General features: G+C 52.2%; 1 protein-coding gene across 2 annotated transcripts in view; it reads right to left on the bottom strand.

Moving 5' to 3' along the window:
- Positions 1–3,458: 3,458 nt before the first annotated feature.
- Positions 3,459–21,824, bottom strand: part of PLXNA1 (plexin A1) — a 114,766-nt gene continuing 96,400 nt past the window's right edge. The window contains exons 24-32 of one of the 2 annotated variants that reach the window (XM_065075649.1): positions 17,124–17,270; positions 16,248–16,407; positions 15,568–15,671; positions 14,624–14,720; positions 13,782–13,972; positions 13,193–13,362; positions 11,283–11,495; positions 7,634–7,784; positions 3,459–3,924 (exon numbers count right to left, since the gene is read on the bottom strand). In XM_065075649.1, the coding sequence (XP_064931721.1) occupies positions 3,829–3,924; positions 7,634–7,784; positions 11,283–11,495; positions 13,193–13,362; positions 13,782–13,972; positions 14,624–14,720; positions 15,568–15,671; positions 16,248–16,407; positions 17,124–17,270 (1,329 nt within the window). In that variant the 3' untranslated portion in view covers positions 3,459–3,828. Of the gene's footprint in view, positions 3,925–7,633; positions 7,785–11,282; positions 11,496–13,192; positions 13,363–13,781; positions 13,973–14,542; positions 14,721–15,567; positions 15,672–16,247; positions 16,408–17,123; positions 17,271–21,824 lie in introns of both variants that reach the window. The other variant, XM_065075648.1, reaches the window with a different exon arrangement.

Here is a 21,824-nt window from a genome sequence, read left to right on the forward strand (position 1 = left end):
GCCCTGCAAATTATTCTCAGCTGCTCCGCACCTTTCCCTGTTCCCAGGCAGGGTGAGACGGGGACAGCCAGCCCAGCTCTGCCCCCTGCCAGGCTGGGGCAAGGGGGGACAGACAGACTGCCTGGCACAATTAAGGACGCTGGGCATCACGCAGAAGGCAAAGGTAGCACCAAGAAGCGCCAGAGGCTGTGGGCAGCACTGCAGTGCCCACCCTGCTGACGCCATTAGAGGCCAAAAGGGGACCCCAGAGAGGTGGGGAGGTGCTGGGGGGACCCTTTGGTGGAGCAAACCGCAGACACCCCAAAGCTCCCCAGGAGGAAGCCAACGGGAACCCATCCCCAGGACCACACCACGGGGTGTTGGCATCGTCATGGGGAGAGTGAGGCCACAGGACAAGGGGGGCTCAGCAAGGGGAGCCCAGAGAGCACAGCCACACCATGGCACTGCCAGCCTGCCTGGCATGACCCCTGGGAACCCCTCTGCTGCCCAAATCCAAGCCAGGCCCACCACAGCCAACAAACTGGCCTGCCCCTCCAGCCCAGCCAAGGGAGCACCCACATCGCTGCCGGGAAAGCACAGACTGATAAACCCTCTGCTCTTAATGGTGCTTCCAGCTCTTGTTTGCCAACAAGGAATCACAGAATTGCAGAATGTCAGGGATTGGAAAGGACCTGGAAAGCTCATCCAATGCAATCCCCCCATGGAGCAGGAACACCCAGATGAGGTTACACAGGAAGGTGTCCAGGCGGGTTGGAATGTCTGCAGAGAAGGAGACTCCACAACCTCCCTGGGCAGCCTGGGCCAGGCTCTGCCACCCTCACCAGGAAGAAGTTTCTTCTCAAATTTAAGTGGAACCTCTTGTGTTCCAGTTTAAACCCATTACCCCTTGTCCTACCATTGGTTGTCAAAGGAAATGCTTTTAGAAACACATCTCCATCTTCTCCAGCCAGCAACTGGGAGGGTCTCACCATCCCATCTCAATCACCACAAAAACTACCCGCTTGGCTCCCTCAACACCACCACAAGCTCCCCACACTGCTCTTACCACTGACACAGGGAGTACCCACAGCACTTTTGGAAACAGCCTTCAAAGGCACCGCTCCCCTTCCACAGGCTCGCAATGACCAACGCACGGCTGCCGTCCTCCGGGCGATCTCCAGGACCTCCAAAACCACCACCGGCACAAGGAAACAGCTTTGGGCCAACCTTGCACCAAAGGGAACCATGGAACCATGGAACCCCCAGGCGACCCCCACGGGGGATTTGTCCCACCAGAGCCCAGGTTGATGCTGGTGGCCCCAGTGCAGGGCGGGTGGGCACACAGCTGTCCTTTAAGGCTCTCCGAGTACCACATTGGAGATGTGAACCTCTGAAATCTTGCTTTTTGCTTTGTTTTTCTTTCTTTTGGACGAGAAAGTGACAAATTAATTTCAAATTAAAAAGAAAAATATAGATAACAGGTCTAAACAAACCTCTAATATTCAACACTTGCAGTTTTTTTTTTGCTTTATGCTTTTTTCTTCTGTTTCTTAAAAAGATCAACTCAGACTAAAATCTAGCACAGTCATGCAACAGCCCACAGCTCTCAGAAATCCAGCGACAGCTCGACGTTCATAGGTTTGGGAAACAATTATTACTCCTGTTTCAAACATAGTTTTGCTGTTGTGGTTGTGGTTTTTGATGTTGTTTTGTTGTTGTTGGGTTTTTGTTGTGTTTTTTTTTTGAAATCAGCATCTTCTCCTTTTTCTCCTTATTAAAACAAAACAAAACCAAACAAAATTACAACGTAATGAGAGATGTGCAGGCTTCATACGATTGTTCTGCATGGTGAGAAAGGCTTGGAAATCTCTTCCAGACCATTTGGTATCTTTTTCTTGTACTTGTTGTTTGTTTTGTTTTAACCGGCTGCGTAAATTCATTTCGTATTTATATTGGTTCGATTCTCCTTCAGTTAACTATACAGCACCCCACTGGGGCACGAGAATTAGATTGTAACCACATATATATATATACACACTTTTATTTTTTTTTTTTAATTAAAAACTTCATTATTTCTCCCTCTCCCCCCCTTAACTTGCAATTTAAGGGAACGGACAGAAATGGGCTGGGCTTCTTTCCACTTGGGTTTCGACAGCCGCCCGCTCCTGGCAGAGTTTGGCCCCGTCCGCTGTGGCGCGGGCAGCGACGGAAGCTCTCGGAACAGAAAAGGAAAGGGGTTTTTGCTCACTGTTTTTGGAAGTTTTTGGTCACCCACTGCCATTTGGGGCAGCGTTCGGCACCTTTTCATCTCTGGCAAGCACAAACCCACGAGGATCTGACATTTCAAAAGGGGGCGGCCGAAGGAGAGACCCCATGTTTCCAGCGAACCCCCCCAGCAGGGCGGAGGTGGCGGAGGGGAGACGGGGTGACAGCGAGGAGAGAAAGGGGGAGAAAGAAGGAAAAGACAGAGAAAGAAAGGTCAATATTGAGCGGAAAGGCCTGCACACGTTTGGGCTTCCCGGGGTGGGGAGCAGGTGACAGTCTGAGCATCCCGGTCCCTCCATGGGCTGGTCACCCAGTGGGGCTTGCAGGGGGGTCCCCGACAGGAGGAGCCGCCTCCCCTTTCCCCAGGGATCTGGTCCCATCCCCTATTATCAGCACAGAAAGAAGATGGAGGGAAAAAAATAAAGGGGATCTGCCAAAAGATGAACCCATCCCAACAGCTCCCGAGCCCCCGTAGCCATCCTGAGCCCCGTATCGCCCCCGGACAGGCCCAGACATCTCTGCGGCCACCGGGCCGGGGAAACCAGGGCGAGCTCAACAAAACACCGACCATCCCTCAGCAATCCCCTGGGAAAACAAAAACCAACCTCGGGATCTGCCTTCCTCTCTGATCTTGACCTCCAGAACCACACCAGCAGCATTTAAATAAGAGCATCTATCCAGCTAACAAAACTCCCACCTTTTTTTTTTTTCTTATTTTTTCTTTTTTTTTCTGCACTAAACAACATTCAAATAAAACATGGCACAGGACATACTTTAAGAAATACCAAAGCTCATGGATTCCTCCCTTTCCTGCCCACCCCTACTGCCCCCACTCCCAAATCTCCCCAGCATCAGTCCTTTAGCTTATTTTTTAAAACCGTTTTTGTTAGTCTGTTGCAAAAAACTTTAGAATATTTTTTTGTTTTCCCCTCCCATATTTTTTTTATCTTTAAATTAAAAATTTTGTTCGTCTCGTGTAAATTGTGCAAATATAGCAGTTAACACTAGTGGCAGAAGGCCAGAGAGAGAGAGAGAGAAGGGGGAAAGAGACAGAAAAAGACAGAAGAGGAGGAGAGGGGGGTGGCCAGCTGGGGATAAGGAGGGGAGAGCAAGTCAAGTACAGTAAAAATAGGAGCCAACCCACCCCCCCACTCCACCAAAGTAACAACAACATCCAAATGCCGTCCTAGAAAGCCTCATGGTCCCGATACTCCTTCCTCGGGGGCTCTGCCTGGGCAAGGGATGCCCAGTGGGTCCATGGAGGGCGACCCCCTTCTCTTCCACCCGGCATCGCCTCTGCAAGGTCCCTGCTGCGTCCCAGATGGATCGGGGGTCATCTGTGTGTGTCGGGGGGGTCTCATCGATGTTGCTGCTGTCATCGGGATTCGTGTGTGGTTTTTTGTTTTTTTTTCGCTAAAGCGCGAGGTTTCCTTGTTCGTTCGTGGGAAGCGTGCGGAGGCAACGGCAGCTCCCGCGGGTCCGGCCGGCCCCAGCCCAAAGTCTTCTCTGCCCGCAGCTGCCCCTGGCCAACCGGTCCCTCCTGCCGCCTCCACCGCCCAGGATGCTGGCACCGCCACCGCCTTCTCAGCTGCTTAAGGCCATTGTGTCGATCGCCTGCTCCAGCTTACTCCTCAGCCGCTGCCGCCGGGCCTGCTCGTCCTTCTCCAGCGCGGCTAAAATCTGGGGAGAGAGGGGAGAATTGTAGAATTGTAGAACTATTTGATGGGAAGAGACCCTCAAGATCACCGAGTCCAACCGTAAACCCAGCCCTGGTATTAACCCATGTCCCTGAGAATCTCATCTCCACGTCTGCTCAACCCCTCCAGGGATGTTGGCTCCACCACTGCCCTGGGCAGCCTGTTCCAATGCCCGACAGCCCTTTCCAGGAAGAAATTGGTCCCAAGATCCAACCTCAACCTCCCCTGGTGCAACTTGAGGCCGTTTCCTCTCATCCTATCACTTTTTACTTGTGAGAAGAAGAAGGAGATGACGAGATGACCTCCAACCCAAAGCGGCTCCTTGTTTCTCATGTGGCCATGCTGGCTCATTGATGGCATCAGGGCACATCAATGTGGTCTCGTGAGAAGCAGCGTGGGTTCATTCTTGTTCCTAACGGGGCCAGGAAAGGGCCAAAGGAGGCAGGAGATGGAGGACACTGCCCCGATTGCTGCCACCCCAACAGACAGAGCCTCCCGGGACCCCCAAGGGGCTACAGTAATGCCGGGGACCTGCTTCACACTAACAAGAAGTTAACTTGAATGTGGGAAGACAAAGAAAATGAACACCCAGCATAAAATTGAAGGCAAATCCCAAAACCAAGATGACACCTTCTCACTACATCTGTGACTCCAACAAAGTTAAAGTCATAGGGAAGGAGGAGCTGCATTTCAGAGGCCACGATCAACTGGTTCCATGAGTGCAAAAAGACCAAACCCACAAATCCACGAGGTTTTGGCTGCTAATGATGGTAAAATCCCCCCTCATCGCTCCTCAGGGTGGACCGGGGTGATGGAGGGAAACACCAGATGGATGGACCACCAAAACCTGCCTCACTAGGAGCCCCTGCTCCTGTGCAAGGGGTGAACCCACAGACATCCAAGGATGACTTTCGTCCCTTGAAATCCCCTTTCTCTACCCAAGCTCCTGGCCATGACAACAGGTCACAGGTGGAGGGACCATCCGCTGCCCTGGGCTGGACACGACCATGTCCCCAGGGCTGGCGGCAGAGGGAGGGTAGAGAAGGGAGTACTGAAGCGTAAAACGAAGGGGCAGTTGTCTTCTCAGCAGCCAGGAGTCTCACCTCACTAACATCATGCCAGCAGAAAAGCTGATTTAAAAAAAACAAACCTGACAGAAATCACATCTCCTCGGGTGAGCTCGTTGAGAGCGCAAATTTTTTGCAATTAAATATCAAGGCATCCGTCAAAGGGGACTTGATTAACCATTTCATTGGCTGCATAATTGGAAACAAACTGTTGTATAATTAATAGACTTACCAGGAGGCAGGCAAAGTCCATCAGGAGCCCTACAGGTAACTTCTTAATGGGGAATCAGCTCCCTTTGATTAAGAGCTGCTGCGGTGCCGGTGGGTTACGGAGCGTCGCGCGGGACGTGCTGTGCAGCATCGCTGCCACGCAGCAGCCCTTGCCACCGACCGCCTCTGTATCTCTCTGCCAGGCTTTTTGGGACAGGACCAGGCTGGTCCCTGTCTGCTGGGGCAGCAGGAGATGCCCAAGGGGGAATTTCTTCCCAGAGGATGAGGGAAAGCTGCATCTCAACACCAGCATCAGCTCCCAAGGTGGGGAAAACTCCCCCATGAGAGCCAGGCTGATTTACCTCCCCTGGCAGCGATGACCCTGGGATGCAGATGGACTCGTGAGAGCTCATAGATTCCGCCACAAACCTGCCGCCAGCGACACTCCCCCGCCATCCATCTCTGCAGCCGCTGTCGGCCATCACGCTCCACTCAGAATGAAATAACTATAATAACGCTCATGCAGAAATCAAAACCCCACGTGCCTGAAAGGCGGCCGAGCTGGAACCAAATGAGATTGGTCCAAGAATTGGAAGAGCAGCCTATTCCCCCCCTGCCTGCCTCCTCTGCCTCTCCCGATATGTATCCCGGGATGCTGGGGTGTCAAATGATTCACAACCTCCCTTTGCATTTATTTGTTCCTCTCTCATCTCATCCTAAGGGAAACGATGCATTCAAAGGAAACCTGTGTGAAGCGTAGAGAGCCAAGTTTGTCACCTGCTGTAAGGAGCCAGGACCACTGATTACCAAGATGCAAGTACCCAAATGAAAATTAATTATGATTTTCATTCACAGCCAACGACAGCATATTATTGCACTGAACAACAGGAAAAATTATTCTCTCCCATTTTGCATCAAAGAGGGTGCAATCGGGCTGCATATAATTGTGCTTAATGAATGAAAACAAACAAAGGGAACAGCTGCGATTTATTAATCCCATTACAAATAATAAAAGAAGTTCCTGAGAGCTGTGAACACACTTGTGATGCTCGGAGACAGCAAGACGCTCAACAGATGTCAGGCTGCCATCAGTGGGCAAGAAGAGGACCTGTGTCCCTAAAGGGCAGCTCATGAATGCCACATGGTCCCCTCCCTGCTCTCACTCAGGGCTCAGAGGATTTATTTAAGGCTTGTGGGACTTTGAGACTGGAGGAAGCAAGCGCCTGATGATGGCTGAGGGATGAGGGCTGCACTGCAGCAGATCTAGATTCTCCAAACTGCTCCTCTTCCACCCTCATGGTAGACACAGAGCTGTTGTATAAACTGGAAAATCCCCTGAAAACCCTCTTTGACCAACTTATCACATAGATGGGAACCTCCTGGACATGCCATCCCAAACCGTTTGCGGAGCAGCGCAGAGGTCCCACCACCATGGTCGGTAGTGCATGGTCACCTGCTGCACAGTGACCGCCATGTGGCACCTTCCCAAGCACAAAGGGCTTCCTCCCACCCTTGGAGACAAGCCAGAACCTCCTCCTCCTCACTCCTGCAAAGCATCCAGCACCATGAGCATTTTGGCCACCACAGTCCCAGTGCTGACCTGAGACCCAGGGGCCAGGTCTGTTACGTCCTGCCCATGGACTTCTAAATTCACATCTCAAAGAGGCGCCAGGAGAAGCTTCACGGTTGCTGCAGGGTGCAATGGGGACCCTGTTTTCCTGTGGGATGAGATGCCAGCTCTCCCAGCTCTTTTCAAGCAAGGAGATGTTCTGGCACTCTGTCATCTAAACAAGCCACCATTCAAACACAGTCATCAGTCCGCTTTATTGGGACAATTAAGCATATACCATCACGTTATATGTATAGATCCATATTTGACTGTAGTTACATATTTTATTGCTTTAATAAAAAGATGCGAGGTGTGGATTTGAGTGGTGCTTTATGAAGTTAATTTGTATAAAGTACAACAGAGGGGTTTTTAACCGTTCTTACTGATGTTCACAAAGCAAGCACTGAAGACGCCTCCACATCCTCCAGCATCCCTGGGGAGCAGAGCCAGATGCTGCCTGTATCATCATAGTGTTGGCACTGCTGCAGCACCAGGTCGGTGGCAGTGGCGAGGGAATGCACACTGAGATAACACCATGAACTCTGCAGCCCTGCTGAGCTCACATGCCAAATGTGTAGAAAAATAGGTGTTTCCCACATTAAACACTGCAGAAAACACAGGGAACAAAGCGCTGCCTACACGCCTCCCAAACCTTTCCTTCCCCGACTGCTCGAGCACAGACACAGACTACATTATTCTGCATTTATGGGGGTGTTCTCCTACAGGAAAAAGCAGGGGACTGCAGAAACGAGGACAAAGGGACACGGCTCACAGCCCAGGCTTGACTCCCCACTGCCATGTCTTACCTCGTCCTTGTACTTGGTGATGTAGGAGTAAATCTCGTGCAGCGCGCTCATGCTGTTGAACTGGCTGAGGTGTAACCGTGACTGCTCCGCCAGGTACGCGCTCATGTCCTGGTCACTGATCGCTGGCATTTTAGCTATATCTGCATAATATCTGCAAGGGAGAAAGAGAAGAGCGGGTCTGATACTGGGACAGACAGAAGGGGACGGGTCCCCACCGCGACACTTGCTGAGAAGAGCCACCGGAGAGGTGAGGTGAAGAGCACCTTGCCTCCAAGTGGTGATGTACTACGATCACCCGTTATAACCCTGTCTGTGGAGCAGACGCTGAGCCCAGCCCGATGTGAGGGATTTCCCACCCTCTCCTAAACCACACATTTTTCCTCCTTCTCATCCCATTGGCATGTTTTGCCACCAAACTGCATCCACCAGAATCCTCCGTGCCTGCAGCAACACCTAAGGCTTTGATACCATTCTCTTATGGTTGCTGTGTTGCTAAGGCCAATGATGTCCCTTTGCGTCCAATTAAATACTTGGTGCATGAACACAAAACAAGTTCACATCCAGGCCTTGCAGGGATACATGCCTGCGTGGATACGTCTTCCTCAGCAAGAGGCATCCAACACCCTACAACTGCCGCTGGTCATGCTCAGAAGTTGTTGCTCACCCAAAAGCTACAACAGCTTTCATTTTTGGTGAAAACTGAGGTTCTGAAGATGCTCCTGTGAACTCAAAGGATCCCAGGCAGCAGACGAGGCAGCTGATGTCCTAGGGCAGGCCTGGGCCAAATGGCTTTGTCCTTTTCTGTCTTCTTTGTGCTTCTCTGATGGTTCCTACCTTACATTTCCTATGACACCTTAAGATTTGCAGTCCCATCCCATAGCTGCCTCACTGACATGCTCAGCAATTACAGGGAAACCCAGACACGGCTTGTATAGTCTGGAATCGTAGTGGAAAAACAGATCATCCAACAGGATATTAATGAAAAAATAGGAAGATCAAAGCCGCATCATCCCATTTCAGCAGGAGGGTTACACCTAGCAGATGTACCAGTGGCCTGGATGCTCAGGTCCTTATGGAAACCAGGGTTGCATCCACAGGCCTCTATTAAAATATAAACCCTACCCACAGCAAACGAGCCCCAGCTGCTCCCACCACCTGGAAATACAGAGTGCCAGTCCCTCCCAGGTTTGCTTTGCTCCTCCTGACTCCTCAAACTACTCAGTGCAGTTTCTGGTACAGTGATTAGCATCATTAGCATCATCAGCTGAACGCTGAGGTGGAACACGACTGAAGCACTTGGATAGGAGCAGATGGCAGCAAGACCACTTGAGGAGATGAATATGAGGATCCACTCCATCCCACGGCGCTGAACTCAGCTAGCGATAAAATACTTGGGCAGTTTTGACAAGGAGCCTCATTCACATCCAAAAAGTGATGCAAGAGATTTCCTGAATGCTGCCAAGAGTGTGGTGTTCTGAGGTGAGGACCTCCAACCAAACCAGGCACCAAGAGAGCCACTACATCCCTAGAGAGATCACCCCCAGAGTGATATCTCCTAAAGGTGATACTACTTATTAGGGACAATACACCCAACGTTCTCAGTTCCAGCCAGCTTTGATTAGCAAAGAAAACTCATAGAGATCCCCCCTGGTCACCCTTTAACCCCATAGGTGAAGGGACTTGTAAGAAATGCACATACAAGAGAGATTTGCTGAAAAACAAAGCCTTGGTGGCTGCCACAGAAAGATGTCCAGGTAACATGCAGCAGTATTATGTTCCAGGTTTTCTCATGACACAAAGGACAATAGGAAACCATGATTTTTCAATGCAAGTGTACATGGCTGGTGTGGACCAAGATTCCAGACACACCATTTCCAGAGGACGCCTACCACAGCTATGACCCCGGCAGTGGTAACCTTGGGTTTCCCCAGGCTCCCCACCTCCCAAGCCCTTTACTAATTCCTGCCACAGACTGGCAGGACACCCATTTTTTCAGCCGCTGCCTGACCCAAACAGACCCACTTTTGGGACCACCAGTCCCGCTCAGCCACCCCCGCACTGTTTCCATCCCGTCTCTGCAAAGCTCTGTGATGACAACCATTGCCAAAAGCCAGAAATGCCAATTACACCATAAATCCTTGCAGCAGAGGAGCTGTGGGAGACACAGTCGTACCCTGCACGGGGTAGCTCTGCCCCCGGCTCGGCTGCCTCGGGGACCATGCCGGCGGTGAGTGATGGCAGATCATCTGTCACCGTGAGATCGCTCACCTCCTCCCCAGGGACACAGCATGTCTAGACCAATGTTTCACTCTGGAACGCCTTTATACCTTTTTTTTTTCCTCTGGGCGCACACATATCTGAGTATTTTTATCATAGAGACAGCAAGGTCAGAGGAATTCACCTTATGAAGTTTGTGATGTTCCTACAGGACCCCATTCCAAAGCTCCCTCCAGCCCCCCACAAAGAAATGTCTCATTTTGCAATGCAGCTCATCTCTCATCTCAGCCATCCTATTTCAGAGGCACCTTTTCTTCTGATCCAAGCCCTGTCTTCCTCCAGGGAAGAAGCTTGTCTTTGTGCCTGCCCACAAAGCACCAGGCACACCAATGGTGTGACAAAAATAACTGTGTACAAGTGAGTATCCAAAGGATGATTTAGGCTACAAAGTCCCACGCTTGCAAACTAGAGAATATGATGCTTATTTTTGCCTGGACATCTTTCACTTGGTTCTGGTCTAGATGCTGAAAAAGGGAAGGGTCCACGGTTTTAAAGAAAAAAAAGCACAATCTATAGCACAGCATATCAGCACAAGTGGAAAGTTGCACAAGCAACCTGAAATCTGCTGGTTTTTAAGCTTGATGAAGTTGCACTTTACAACACAGCAACATTTTAACAGTAGTTCTATTTGGAGGGCTTTGGAGGACATCTCCTAGGTTTCTCTCCCAAAAGGATAAAGCTAAGCACAGCATCATGCTTGAGTGCATCAATTTGCAATCAGTAGCATTCAAGCCCCGAACCTTTAACGCTGTGCTAATTCAGCGGGACAGAGGGATGTCTCTCCTCGGCTGACGGGGAAGGTGGAGGGTGGTGGAAGGAGCCAGGGGACCTGCTCCTCAGCGCAGCGACAGCAGCCCGAGCGCTGCCTCAGAGCACACGCTCTCCTCAGGATCCCAGGCGAGACGTACGGATGGATGAGAGTTGGGAAATGGTAATTTTCAACCATTTCAGGAAAACCTGTGTGCATTGCCACGGTGCAAAAAAGGCACTTCTCTAGTCCAGAGCTGACTTCTTACGGCTTTTTGAAAGCAATCAAGGGCGGTGTTAGCAAACCCCTAGCACACACCGAGTTTTTACAACAGAAACCACCACACAACCTAAAAGTGAAGGCTGCTTTTAGCACCCCTTAAGCAATTCATACACAGCTCTGTCAAACAGTCATTGCAATCTCACTCCAGAAGACAAGTATGAGAAAGCATCATCCCCCAAATGAGAGGATCATCTTCCTCAAGCATCAGTATGGTCTCTCTTCAGACAGCTGCCAAGAGGAGTCTTCCCAACAACCAAGCCCTTGGTGTGAAGTTCTCGCACCCATGCACATCCCCTGTAAGCCCTTCAGGTGACGCAAGGAGCTATCACCAAATCTACTCACCTTTCCACCCAGCTCTTGTAGTTGGGGATATCCTTGGCATACAGTAGTTTGTTGGAGGGAGAGTCTTTTCCTAGCTTGTGCTCAGAAGTTGAGCAGGAGTCCATGAATGTCTGAGCCACCACAGATAGGCAGGCATCAGTAATACTGTTCTTGTGAATGTCGAACACAAACTGGGGATTCTTAATCACATTCACCCAAAAACGTAGAGGTAGACTGCGGGAAGAAGGAAACAGGAGTCAGCACCTGGACCGAGCACTACAGGGCAGCCAGCACACACACCACTGGCTGGGGAGAAGGAGTTCCCCATCACCCAGAATTGGGCAGGCTGCTTGTCCCAGCACCCCAGGGATGCCAAAAACCTGGGGTACACAGCCATTCCCCTCTGCCCACCCCCACATGGTCTCAGGTCTCCAGGAGGAAACTCCTCAGCGCTGCCGACAAGTCCAGAGGCAAAGCAGAGCAGCGCAGATCCGCAGTTTCGCCGAGGATCCTCTGGCACTGAAGAGCCCTTGCCGAGCCCACGGGTCACACCACGCATGGTCCCTTTCTCTGGCATCAATGAGCCTGTCTACAGCACCGTGTGGCATTTCACACATCTCTCGTGTTGGAGGAGGGGGTTAACTGGACTCCTCAAGGGAATCATTAGCACATTTCACACCAGAGGAGAATTTAGGCAGCCTCAGACGCTGGAAATTAAGCTCTCAGTTGTAGAGGCAGCGGGTCTCCTGGCCAGCCACCGACTGGATGTTTGCTGCGTAATGACACATGTGCCACCCTCCACGGCTCTGTTTTCCAACCCTACTGTCCCTCTCCTCTCCCAGGAGCATCTCAGGGTCTCCACCCATTGCAAAGCCCCTCCGCTTCGTCATCCATCAGCACCAACGCCCAGCAAATGCTTTTATCTTAGACAAAACACACTTCGTTCCCCAGGACTTTTCTAATGAGGGTACTGGGTGCATGTACATATTTCATTTGTGAAGGGAATGGCCTCAAGAAATTAGCTCCACACATCGAATTAGTGCCCAGAGATAAGCACAGGCATTAGTATGCAGGAGCCTGCATGCCCAGCCCCTGCGGAACGGGGCTTATTCTTTTTTTTTTCACTCCTTTGCCTTTCACTCCTTCTTTTAATATAGAAAGCTGAGTTATAAATCAGTTCCAAGCACTTCCGTGCTCTCACATCTCCATTTAAAAATGTTTCTTTTCCTGCCCTGCTAATTGCCAACAGTTACTGAACTATACAAAAGCAATTTGGCTGCCATTTAACAAATGCCAGACACGGGAATGTACGTACCCGTTCTCCAGTAATGGCAAGATCAGAGAGATGAAATCAGTGAGGCAGCAGAAAAGAAGAACGCCGAGGGAGGGGGTTGCGGAGCAGGAGCCAACGCCTGCCCCAGCCCTGGTCTCATCAGCCGCCTGGCCCCGCTTTGCGGAGAGCCATAAGTGGAGCCCATGGGCAAGGTCAGGGAGGATGCACCCACAGCTTTACACTGACTTTGTTAGGACAGGCTCAGCTGAGCCATTGGAGGGAGGTGGAAACACCTTCAGGACAGGCAGGATGAGAACTGGGCTGGCATCTCCAGAGAAGCCCGAAGGATGGAGAAGCCCAAGCGGCCAGGAACCAGCCACCATGGTCCTCAGCCCACTCCAGCCATCAGAGGGAGCGCGGTGCCCGGGATTTGGGGATGGAAGGGCTGAGGGAGCATTTTGCATTCCTGGGATTTTTTCTGCTGCAGGAAGGCATGCAAGGGATTTACCCACACCCGAAATACAGAGATATGGGCCTCTCTTGTTCTGGATAATTTCCAATGACATATTTCTGCTCGCCGGGGGAGGGGTTGGAAGTATCATTAGCTGTGATATCGTTAGCCGCCACCCCGCCCCATCCCACTGCCCTTCTTCATTACCAGTTACTCTTCCAGGTGTGCCTGACATCGTAATCATTGATCTGATGCTTATCAGCTTGCTCATCCAGGAAGTCAAACATGTATTTGATGGCAAGGGGCAAGGCGCTCCCACGATGTGCTGTGCTGAAGATGGTCTCAAACAGGTCGTCCACAAATTTCTGCAGGGTGCCCTGAAGAGGAGAGAGAAGAGGCACTCAGCAACGCCTGGAGCCAGCAAAGAGATGAACCAGGTCATTCCCCTTCCCACATCACTGATTTCATAGCTTTATCCCAAACACCAAAGGGGCACCTGCCCCAGGGCAGCTCTGCTTTGCAGTCCAGCAGCTGCTCCAGGATACACGGAACAGTAAAAATGCCAAATGGTGTAAAAGGCAAATGGGAAAATCCACCCAAGGGATATTCACTTGGCATACAAAAACATCACCTCCAGCTCAGGAAAGAGACTGAGAGAGTCACTCCTCCTGTGCTTTTGAAATAGAAGGCTAATAAAAAAAAAACAGCGCTTACAACTTTTGGACAACCCAAATCACTATTCTTCCCCATTCAGATTTCAAAAGCCAGGCAGCAGCTCTGTGTCTCTGGGTCATACCTTGGTGGCTAACAGGCGGGTCAGGTAGATTTCGGAGACCATCTTGCTGCCCCGGTCACCCTCCCGCTGGTCCATGTGGTCGTGATTTTTCACCAGATGCCAGAGCTTGGTGCCGCTCTCCAGGTCGGGGGTGATCATGGGGGTCCGCGAGCGCAGGCTGTCGGGGCTGCTGGCTGTCCGCAGCATGCTCTCTGCAAGCACCGAGCAGAGGGAGACGCTCACAACCTGCCCACCTCCATCCTCCTTCCCTCTGCTGTGGCTTTGGGGCCATGAAACGGGAACTTTGGGATCCACCATGAACTGGGACTGTCCTCACAGCCTGCTGGGCTGTGTTCAAGTCTGGCTGATGCAGAGGAGCCAGGACCAGGGTGGAAGGGTTTCCGCAGGGGTCTGTCCTGCTCCCAGCACGCTGGTGCCAGGATCACAGACGCCCCCTGTATCAGCCTGAGCTGACCACACTATTCCCTTCCAAACCAAGGCTGAAGAACACTTGCCAGCATGTTCGCTGGAGCCCTCAACTCTGCTCATTTAAGGGCAAAGTACCTCTGTGCTTATTTTAATTAGATTTCAGGGGAATAAAAGGGAGGGAATCCCTTAGCAGCAGTCATCTGACACATCTTTATCCCCCGAGTCTGACACGCCGCAAAGAGAGATGTCTCTGAGGGCATCTGCTCCCTTTCCAACACCAGAATAAATAGGACTGTGCAGGAGAGCCGGGGGTTTGGAGGAACCTTGTTCACATGAGCCACAGTTACAATCACCTGCCCTGGGCCTTGGTCTGCCAGCCCAGCCCGGTGCTGCCTCCCCGGCCAGCACAGCGGCGGGTGCCCCCGCGCGCTCACCGTATCTGCTGAGGGACTTGGTGAAGGTGGAGGAGTTGGAGATGTTGTACGCCGAGTTCTGCTTGGGCACCAGGGCTACGGAGGAGCCGTCCGTCACCTGGGGACAGAGGTGGCATGAGCAGGTTGTGACACTGGGGGAATACAGGAGGAGCAGCCCCGCAGCAGGGAGAAAACAGACAGGAGGGATGAAGCTACACAGCACCCCAGGCCAGGGACATCCATCTCCACCAGAGGAGACCTACATACCTACCTCTGCCTGGAGCAGAGAAGAGTCTGGGGAGACCTTATTGTGTCTTTCAGTGCTTAAAAGGGGCTGATAAGAAAGATGGAGACAGACTTTTTAGCAGGATCTGTTGCAATAGGACAAGCTCTGATGGTTTTAAACTAAAGGAGTGGAAATTCAGGCTGGACATGAGGAAGAAATTTTTTTATGCTGAAGGTGGTGAGAGCCTGGCCCAGGTTGCCCAGAGAGGTGGTGGACAAACCATCCCTGGAGACATCCCAGGCCAGGCTGGACGGGGCTCTGAGCAACCTGAGCTGGTGAAGATGTCCCTGCTCATGGCAGGGGTGGCACTGGGGGAGCTGGCAAGGTCCCTTCAACCCAAACTATTCTACGATTCTACAGTTCTGCGACAGCTCAGGGGAAGAGGTCAGAACAGTAACACACCAGAAACCTTGTCATGGAAATGGTAAGTAAGGTCAGAGCAGGAAACAGCCTCTATGAGTTCTGGACATGCCCCATTTAGTGCTTCCTTAAATGGAAGGACCATAAACATGGGGCCTGGGCAGCAGAGTGACTGCAGACCTCCTGGCCATGGCCCTGCATGAGCAGCATGGCCTGGAGAGCTGAGCCCAGGCCCTGACCAAGCTAAGGAGAAAGCTGAGATGCTCAAGCTCAAAGCAGCTGGTGACAGCTCAGTGGTCTCCACCACGGACAGCCTTACCTGGTAGTGGGCCAGGGTGTTTAGCCTCTTCCAGTCATTGTCAATTTTTGTGGTGACATCTTCGTCCTGCAGTATGATCCGGGCCATCCTGCCCTGCCGCCACTCTGCCCCATGAAGGAGAAGGGCTCGTGGTTAGTGGGGGGCCTTGGAGCACAAAGCCAAGGTGAGGGCAGGAGCACAGTCTGGGCATCAAGAACAGAGTCCTCCCACCATCTTCTGAACCCCAGGACTGATGATGATCAATATGGCATTGGGCAAAAGCTGTTTCTAACTACTCAAGGAAAGATAGAACCAATTTGACCCCAGCGACCGTTTCCTTCACTGCTCTTCATTTTCCTGCCCCTCCTTTAAAAACCAAACTATTAACACTGTTCTCAACTATTGCTGGCCTCCTTGGACCACAGCAACCTCAAGCCTGCAATCCAGACCATGGCCAGAGCCAAGGAGGCTCCTCTCTCCATCCTCTCTCCTGGCAGGATGTACACTGCCATGCCAGAGGTCCCCACACGCAGCCAATGCCATCAGCACAGCAGAAGAGGACAAGCACAACTGTTCTGGTCCTGTCAGGTTCCTTCTCCTGTAGGAGATGTGGATTTTCCTGCCTTGAACAGGTTTTTTGGCACTTCTGCTCCTAATCATGTCCCTGCTGCCCACAGGGAAGTGCCTGGCCTCTCTCTTACCCAGGTCCATGTCTCCAGCTTTGGGTCGCTGGGAATAGGGCACCCCCTTGTAGACGGCGTCCAGCAGCTTCTCTTTCACCTGCGTGATGGTGTCGCAGTTCAGCACCTTGACAGGGATCTCCGGGGCATTCTCGTTCTCAGGGTTCACACAGTTGAGGGTCTGCACAGCACAGGAGGGGCAGAAAGACTCAAGTGAGAGGTGCAAAGGCAGGTCCATGGGGCTACAGCTGTCTACAGGCCACATCTTCTCACCTCCCAGGCCACTGTGGAGTCACAGCCACATGGCACATTCCTGTTGCCCCTTCCTCCCCATCTCTCCCCTCCACCCTCAAATCTCCAGCTATTCCAGAAAGGCAGCACAGAATCAGTGAAGGAATATTGGGTCACCAAACCTGTCTAGCCTGAGTGATACCCAGACACACCTCACTGGTGAAGAACCAGCTGCAGGTTCAGCTGGACAGAGGAGATAGCTCATATGGAGGAAAAATATCTCTCCATCTCCTGCAGTCATCTCAAGGCTCTAACTTCGATCCCCACCCAACATGAGCCGCTGAATGTTCCAAGCAGCATCTCTGGCCCCAGGTCTGTCAGGGTCATGGGGTTTGCTGGGAGAGGCATGGAGAGGGGTTGAGTTCACGTTTGGCTTTCTCAGCTCCATGACAAGAGCAAACCTTGCCATGCAAAGACCCTGTTTCTGACTGTAGCTGAGATGGGCACCACACAGACAGGGCAAGAGGCGCCCCAGGGATGCTGGAGAGAAGAAGAGACAAATCACTCTCTGCAAAGTACTTCGGGTGCCTCCAAGATCTCGTGAAACAGCTGGACCTAGCAGTGCTGGCAAGCAGCAGTACCAGCGAGGCTTCCGCTTGCACTAACCAGCATTTTGTAGTCAATCTGCTGCCGGATGAGCTTGTCTTCGCTGAGGGAGTAGCGAGCCTCTCCCGTGATGGCATCGATGGGTCCCTTCTCCATCTGCTGCTTGATGGCACAGTAGAGCATGAAGAGCGGTTCCCCAGCACACTCCTGCAGCACAGAGGGTGGAGGAGAAGGAGAGAAAGGGGTGAGAAGGTGCCAAGCACCACCTTTGCTTCTCAAGACTGCAAGGAAGGAGGGACATGGTAAAATTCAGCCTGTGGAAGAACTCATTCTCTCCTTCCCAGCCTGTCAGAGGTTGTCCCTTGTCTATCAACCCCTAGGCTCAGCTTACCAGAGTTTCCAGACACTCCCTGGTGATTTCTGTTAATTCTACGGGCAAAAACAAGCTAAAAAGGTTAAATTCAGGGCTAGTGAAGAGCAGGTTGGGTCTGGGGACTTTGTATATCGGATACAGCATATCTTTTGAGCTGGCCCAGCCAGGAGAAGCACCTGAGGACTGGAAAGGGCCCACAGCAGTGGGATAGCTTGGGGCTCTCGCCCAGAGATCACAACGCAGTTCTGGCATCTGCCAGGAGCCCAGTCTCACATCACAGAAGGTCACAGGCAGTTTATGCATACGACACCTGGGCACAGTCGGTCAGATCCACTGGGAAGGAAAAGTGAGAGAGCAATTCGCTGACAACCCAATCCTGAGCCTCCAGCTGATGGAGGGGACCAGGCAATGAGGTTCCTGCAGTTAAACCATTTGTCACCTACGTGTCCCCACTGTCAAACCCCTCCAGTCAGAGCCACAGGAGCAACCATCTTATAAGTGGGAAGGAGAGAAAAACTGGACAAGACACTTCTCCCAAAGACGCTGCAGGACAAAGGAACAGCAAAGGACCCACCAAGGTTGGAGGCACCAATCAGTTTGGAGCCATGAGTTGGTGTAGGGAGGCTGGTAGCGGACACCCCCTTTTTCAGCCAGGGCCCAAACTGGCCCTGAGCTGCACCCCAATGAGCCCTTCCAGATACAGACATTAATCCTAAGGGGGAAACAGGGTAAAAAAACCCAAAAGGGTCTGATGGGAACAGAGAGGAGGGGGAGAAGTCCCAGCAGATTTTACCCCACCAGCACTCGCCCCTCCCTCCCGGCCACCTCACAAATAAATTGTCCTTTGGTGCAAAGTGTGGCTGCTCTCCCTGTCACCATATGCTGTTAGCATCTCGTTAGCATCTGCGGTAATTAAAGAGACAGCTGCTAACGAGCAGGAACAGGCATACATCATCCCCAGACCTTCCGACAACATGCCTGTCTTTGAAATTATGTTTCATTTGCAAACTTGGCTTCATTAAGGCAGCTTGGAAAAGCGGGAGACCCAAGGTGGGTGCTACGCTGCAGGTCACCAGGGGCCTGCAGAGCCGTGAGCCCCCTGCCACCGCTACAGCACCCAAGCCCACCCCTGCAGCCATGGTGAAAGACTCGAGTTGCTTCTTTCTGTTGCTTGAAAAGTCTCCTCATAAAACTTCCCTAGTCTGCGGAAGCGATGTAGATGGAGGACAGCTTGGAGCGGGATTCCTGTTCACATCTGGCACAGCTGCTCCTGTCTCAGCCCATGGGTTTCCCCTCTCTGGGTGAGCACGGTTGCTGCCCCATCATCTGTTCCAGTGCTCTGGCACCCTCAAAGTAAAGAAGTTTCTCCTTGGACACTGGTTGGGCTGATGGGGAATAAATCTCTTTTTGGATGTTCTGTGGCCTCCCCGGAGGGATGGAGGCATCGGTGGGCCTGGTGATGGGTACACCCCTCCTCCAGCACCATGAAGGCTTTTGGGTGCTCCTGTGTGCCCCAGGATCCTGGTCTCCTTCTGACCTGTCAGTCACTCTAATGCCAACCAAAACAGCCCCTCCGCCCTGTCCCCCTGACTCTGCGCATCCTTCATGTTGCAGCTTGGCTTCCCCACCGGTTCCAAATGTGTCCTATACCCTTAAAATCCTGAAATCACTCACTCCCAGCCTCACTGTCCCCACCAGCTCTTGAGGACCGAGTGGGCAAAGATGCTGCCGTGGGTCACAGCTCACTGAGCCACGACCGATGAGAATGGTTTAGGGCTCATCCCTGATAGAGACCAACAAAATGAACAGAGAACACAAAAACAGGTGTCGTGCAGTTGCCCTGAGATGATCTCCATGGGGTGAGGTACAGGAGGGGACTGCTGAGATGGGGCTGAGTGAGGGGGGTTTGTGGGGGCTCCCCGTGCAAGCTGAGCTGGAGGGGGGTGGCTGCAAACCCCCCCGTGCACGCGGGCGTCGGTATGTGGAGAACAGGCTGAGGCGAGCCAGCTAACACTCAGACTGGCTTATTGACTAGATCTAGCTCATCAGGCACCTAATATTGTGCATTTTTCAGCGCTTGCCTCGATTTATCCCTCTCCCTTTCCCCAGGGTGTCTCATTAAGAGTCTGATAAATGCTACTACAGGGTCCCTGGGAAAGCGCCAGCCCTCGCTGGCTCCCCATGCTGCTGGCCCTGGGCAGGGGGGCTGTTCTGTCCCTGTCCCTGTCCCTCTCCCCAGCTCATCACAACCACACGATGCCAAGTGCCTGGCCCTGCTCTGGGCAGGTTTGCTGAGAGCTGATCTTACAGCTGGGCACGTGTTCGTCTGCCTCATTTACATGCACAATTACCGCGGTTTGGTGCAGTTTCCTTGCTGACATGCTGCTGTGGTACCTCTCCATCTACCCCATAGATTTCTCCTGATTTTGATGCCACCTGTGATCCTCACTGCCAGGAGACAGGAGGAAACGGTCCCGTAAGTCTCCTTGGGTGGGACTGACCCAGGAAAGGCCACAAGCAGATGCTCAAGCCTCTTCCAGTCTAACAAGTGATCTGAGTGAGGCAGTTCCAACCACTTCCCAGGAGAGACGATCCCCAGCACAACAATCTCACAGCCAGCAGGTTTATCCAAGCCCTCTGTGTATTTTCCTCCTGTAATGGTGCATCTAGATCACATTTCTCTCTCCTGCTGCTACCACCCAGAGATCAGAGGCACCCTCCCCTACCAAAGCCATGGCATAGCCAAGGACTTTCTAAAAAGTCCTTGTCCAGGTTCCATTCCCATGTCTCCCTCACCTGCTACTCCTTATCCTCAGACCTGCCCTGCACTGGTGATGCACCTGGAAGTCTCTCCGAAAAGGGACAGAGCTGTACAAGGACACATGTAGGACAGTGGTGGCACATGAGCCAATCCAAAGCAGCTTCTGAACAAGATGAACAAGCCCCAGGTCACTGCCCACAGGGCCCAGCCCAGCCAGGGACACGCCAAGGGCACCAAGTCATGCATGTGAACGCAACATCCCCAAACGCCACTGTGGGTGTTCAAAGGCTGCGTGCTGCACTCTGCTTGGCCAAAGCACAATCTTGTCCACCTCAAGGAGCCCTGAAGGAGTTTATCCACAGCAAGACCTGCTCCTGCTTGTCCCATCAACCCCGCAGAGCCCGAAGAGCCATCTGCCGATGTCCTACCTGATTCCACCAGGCACTTCCCACCTGATCCCACCAGGCACCACCACTGCAGTGCGGCCCTGCTGAGCAAAACCGCAACACGAAGAGGCAGCAGGATGCTTGACATCTCCCTGTGACCGGCACAACTCTTCTCCTCTGCCACCCTGGAAAGCAATCTCTGTCGCACACTACACTACATTTTTATAAATACAGGCTATCCCCCAATGGAGGCAAAAAGCCAAGTGCATGTAAGTGATATTATAAATCACCCCTTGTTGACGATCACTTGAGTTCTGCACAGATTCCTGCTTGCTCTCATCTCTTGGCTGGAAATGGTTCAAACCCTCTTTATCTTAATGAGGGATGAAATCCCACAAAAACGGCTGCATGCCACCCAGTCTCGCTGCACCGACGCCAGGCAGGATCCCAAGAAACAGCTCTGCCGACTGACAAAGCCACGGTGGGACCAGAAACACCACTCATCCTGCCGGTGAGCCCAGGACTGAGCCCAGTGGTCCAGGAGCTGAAGCTGCCGCCATGTAACCTGCACGGCTGCTGGTGCGGCTCTAGCAGGTGGAAGCACCAGTGCCAATGGGATAAATGTTCTCGACATGGGTTGGGTGAACCAACGGTAAAAGCAGCCCTTATGCTTTGGCATCCTCTTCTGCTACCCCTGATGAAATTCAGGGAATGGTCAAATTCAGGCTAATGGGCTCGTCAATGCAGGCAGGGGCACAGGGAGGTCCACTGTCATCTACACCCTTGTGTACACGTGGTGGGAAAGCTGCATCCCTGGCTGCCCACAGGCCCTGCAGGGTGTCCATCCCCACTGGGGCATCTTTTGGAGGGGAAGAAGCAGCAGAAATACGTGGGGGAAATGATACCCCTACCAAGGAGCTTCAGTGTCAAAGAGATGAAGGAAAAGCAGCAGAATTATGTGAAGAGCACAGCACATCAAACTACAGCTCAAAAAGGCAGAAATATCCTCTGAGCACAGTCATATCTACAGAAGGACCAGCTTCTGGGGCTTTTTCCTCCCGAGTTACACCAGTAGAGGCAAGGAGGGAAGAATGGGGGCCACTCTGAAGGGATTCAAGCCTCAGCTGAGTTGCTTGAGGTTTATTCTTTCTCCAGGCACTGTTTTTAAGAAGACCTCAAACCCACTATCACTAAGCAATCATGGTCTGGATTTCATTTCTCAGTCTCAGCTATTTCCCCAA

The sequence above is a fragment of the Columba livia genome, chromosome 10 (genome assembly GCF_036013475.1).
Source record: "Columba livia isolate bColLiv1 breed racing homer chromosome 10, bColLiv1.pat.W.v2, whole genome shotgun sequence".
NCBI lineage: Eukaryota > Metazoa > Chordata > Aves > Columbiformes > Columbidae > Columba > Columba livia.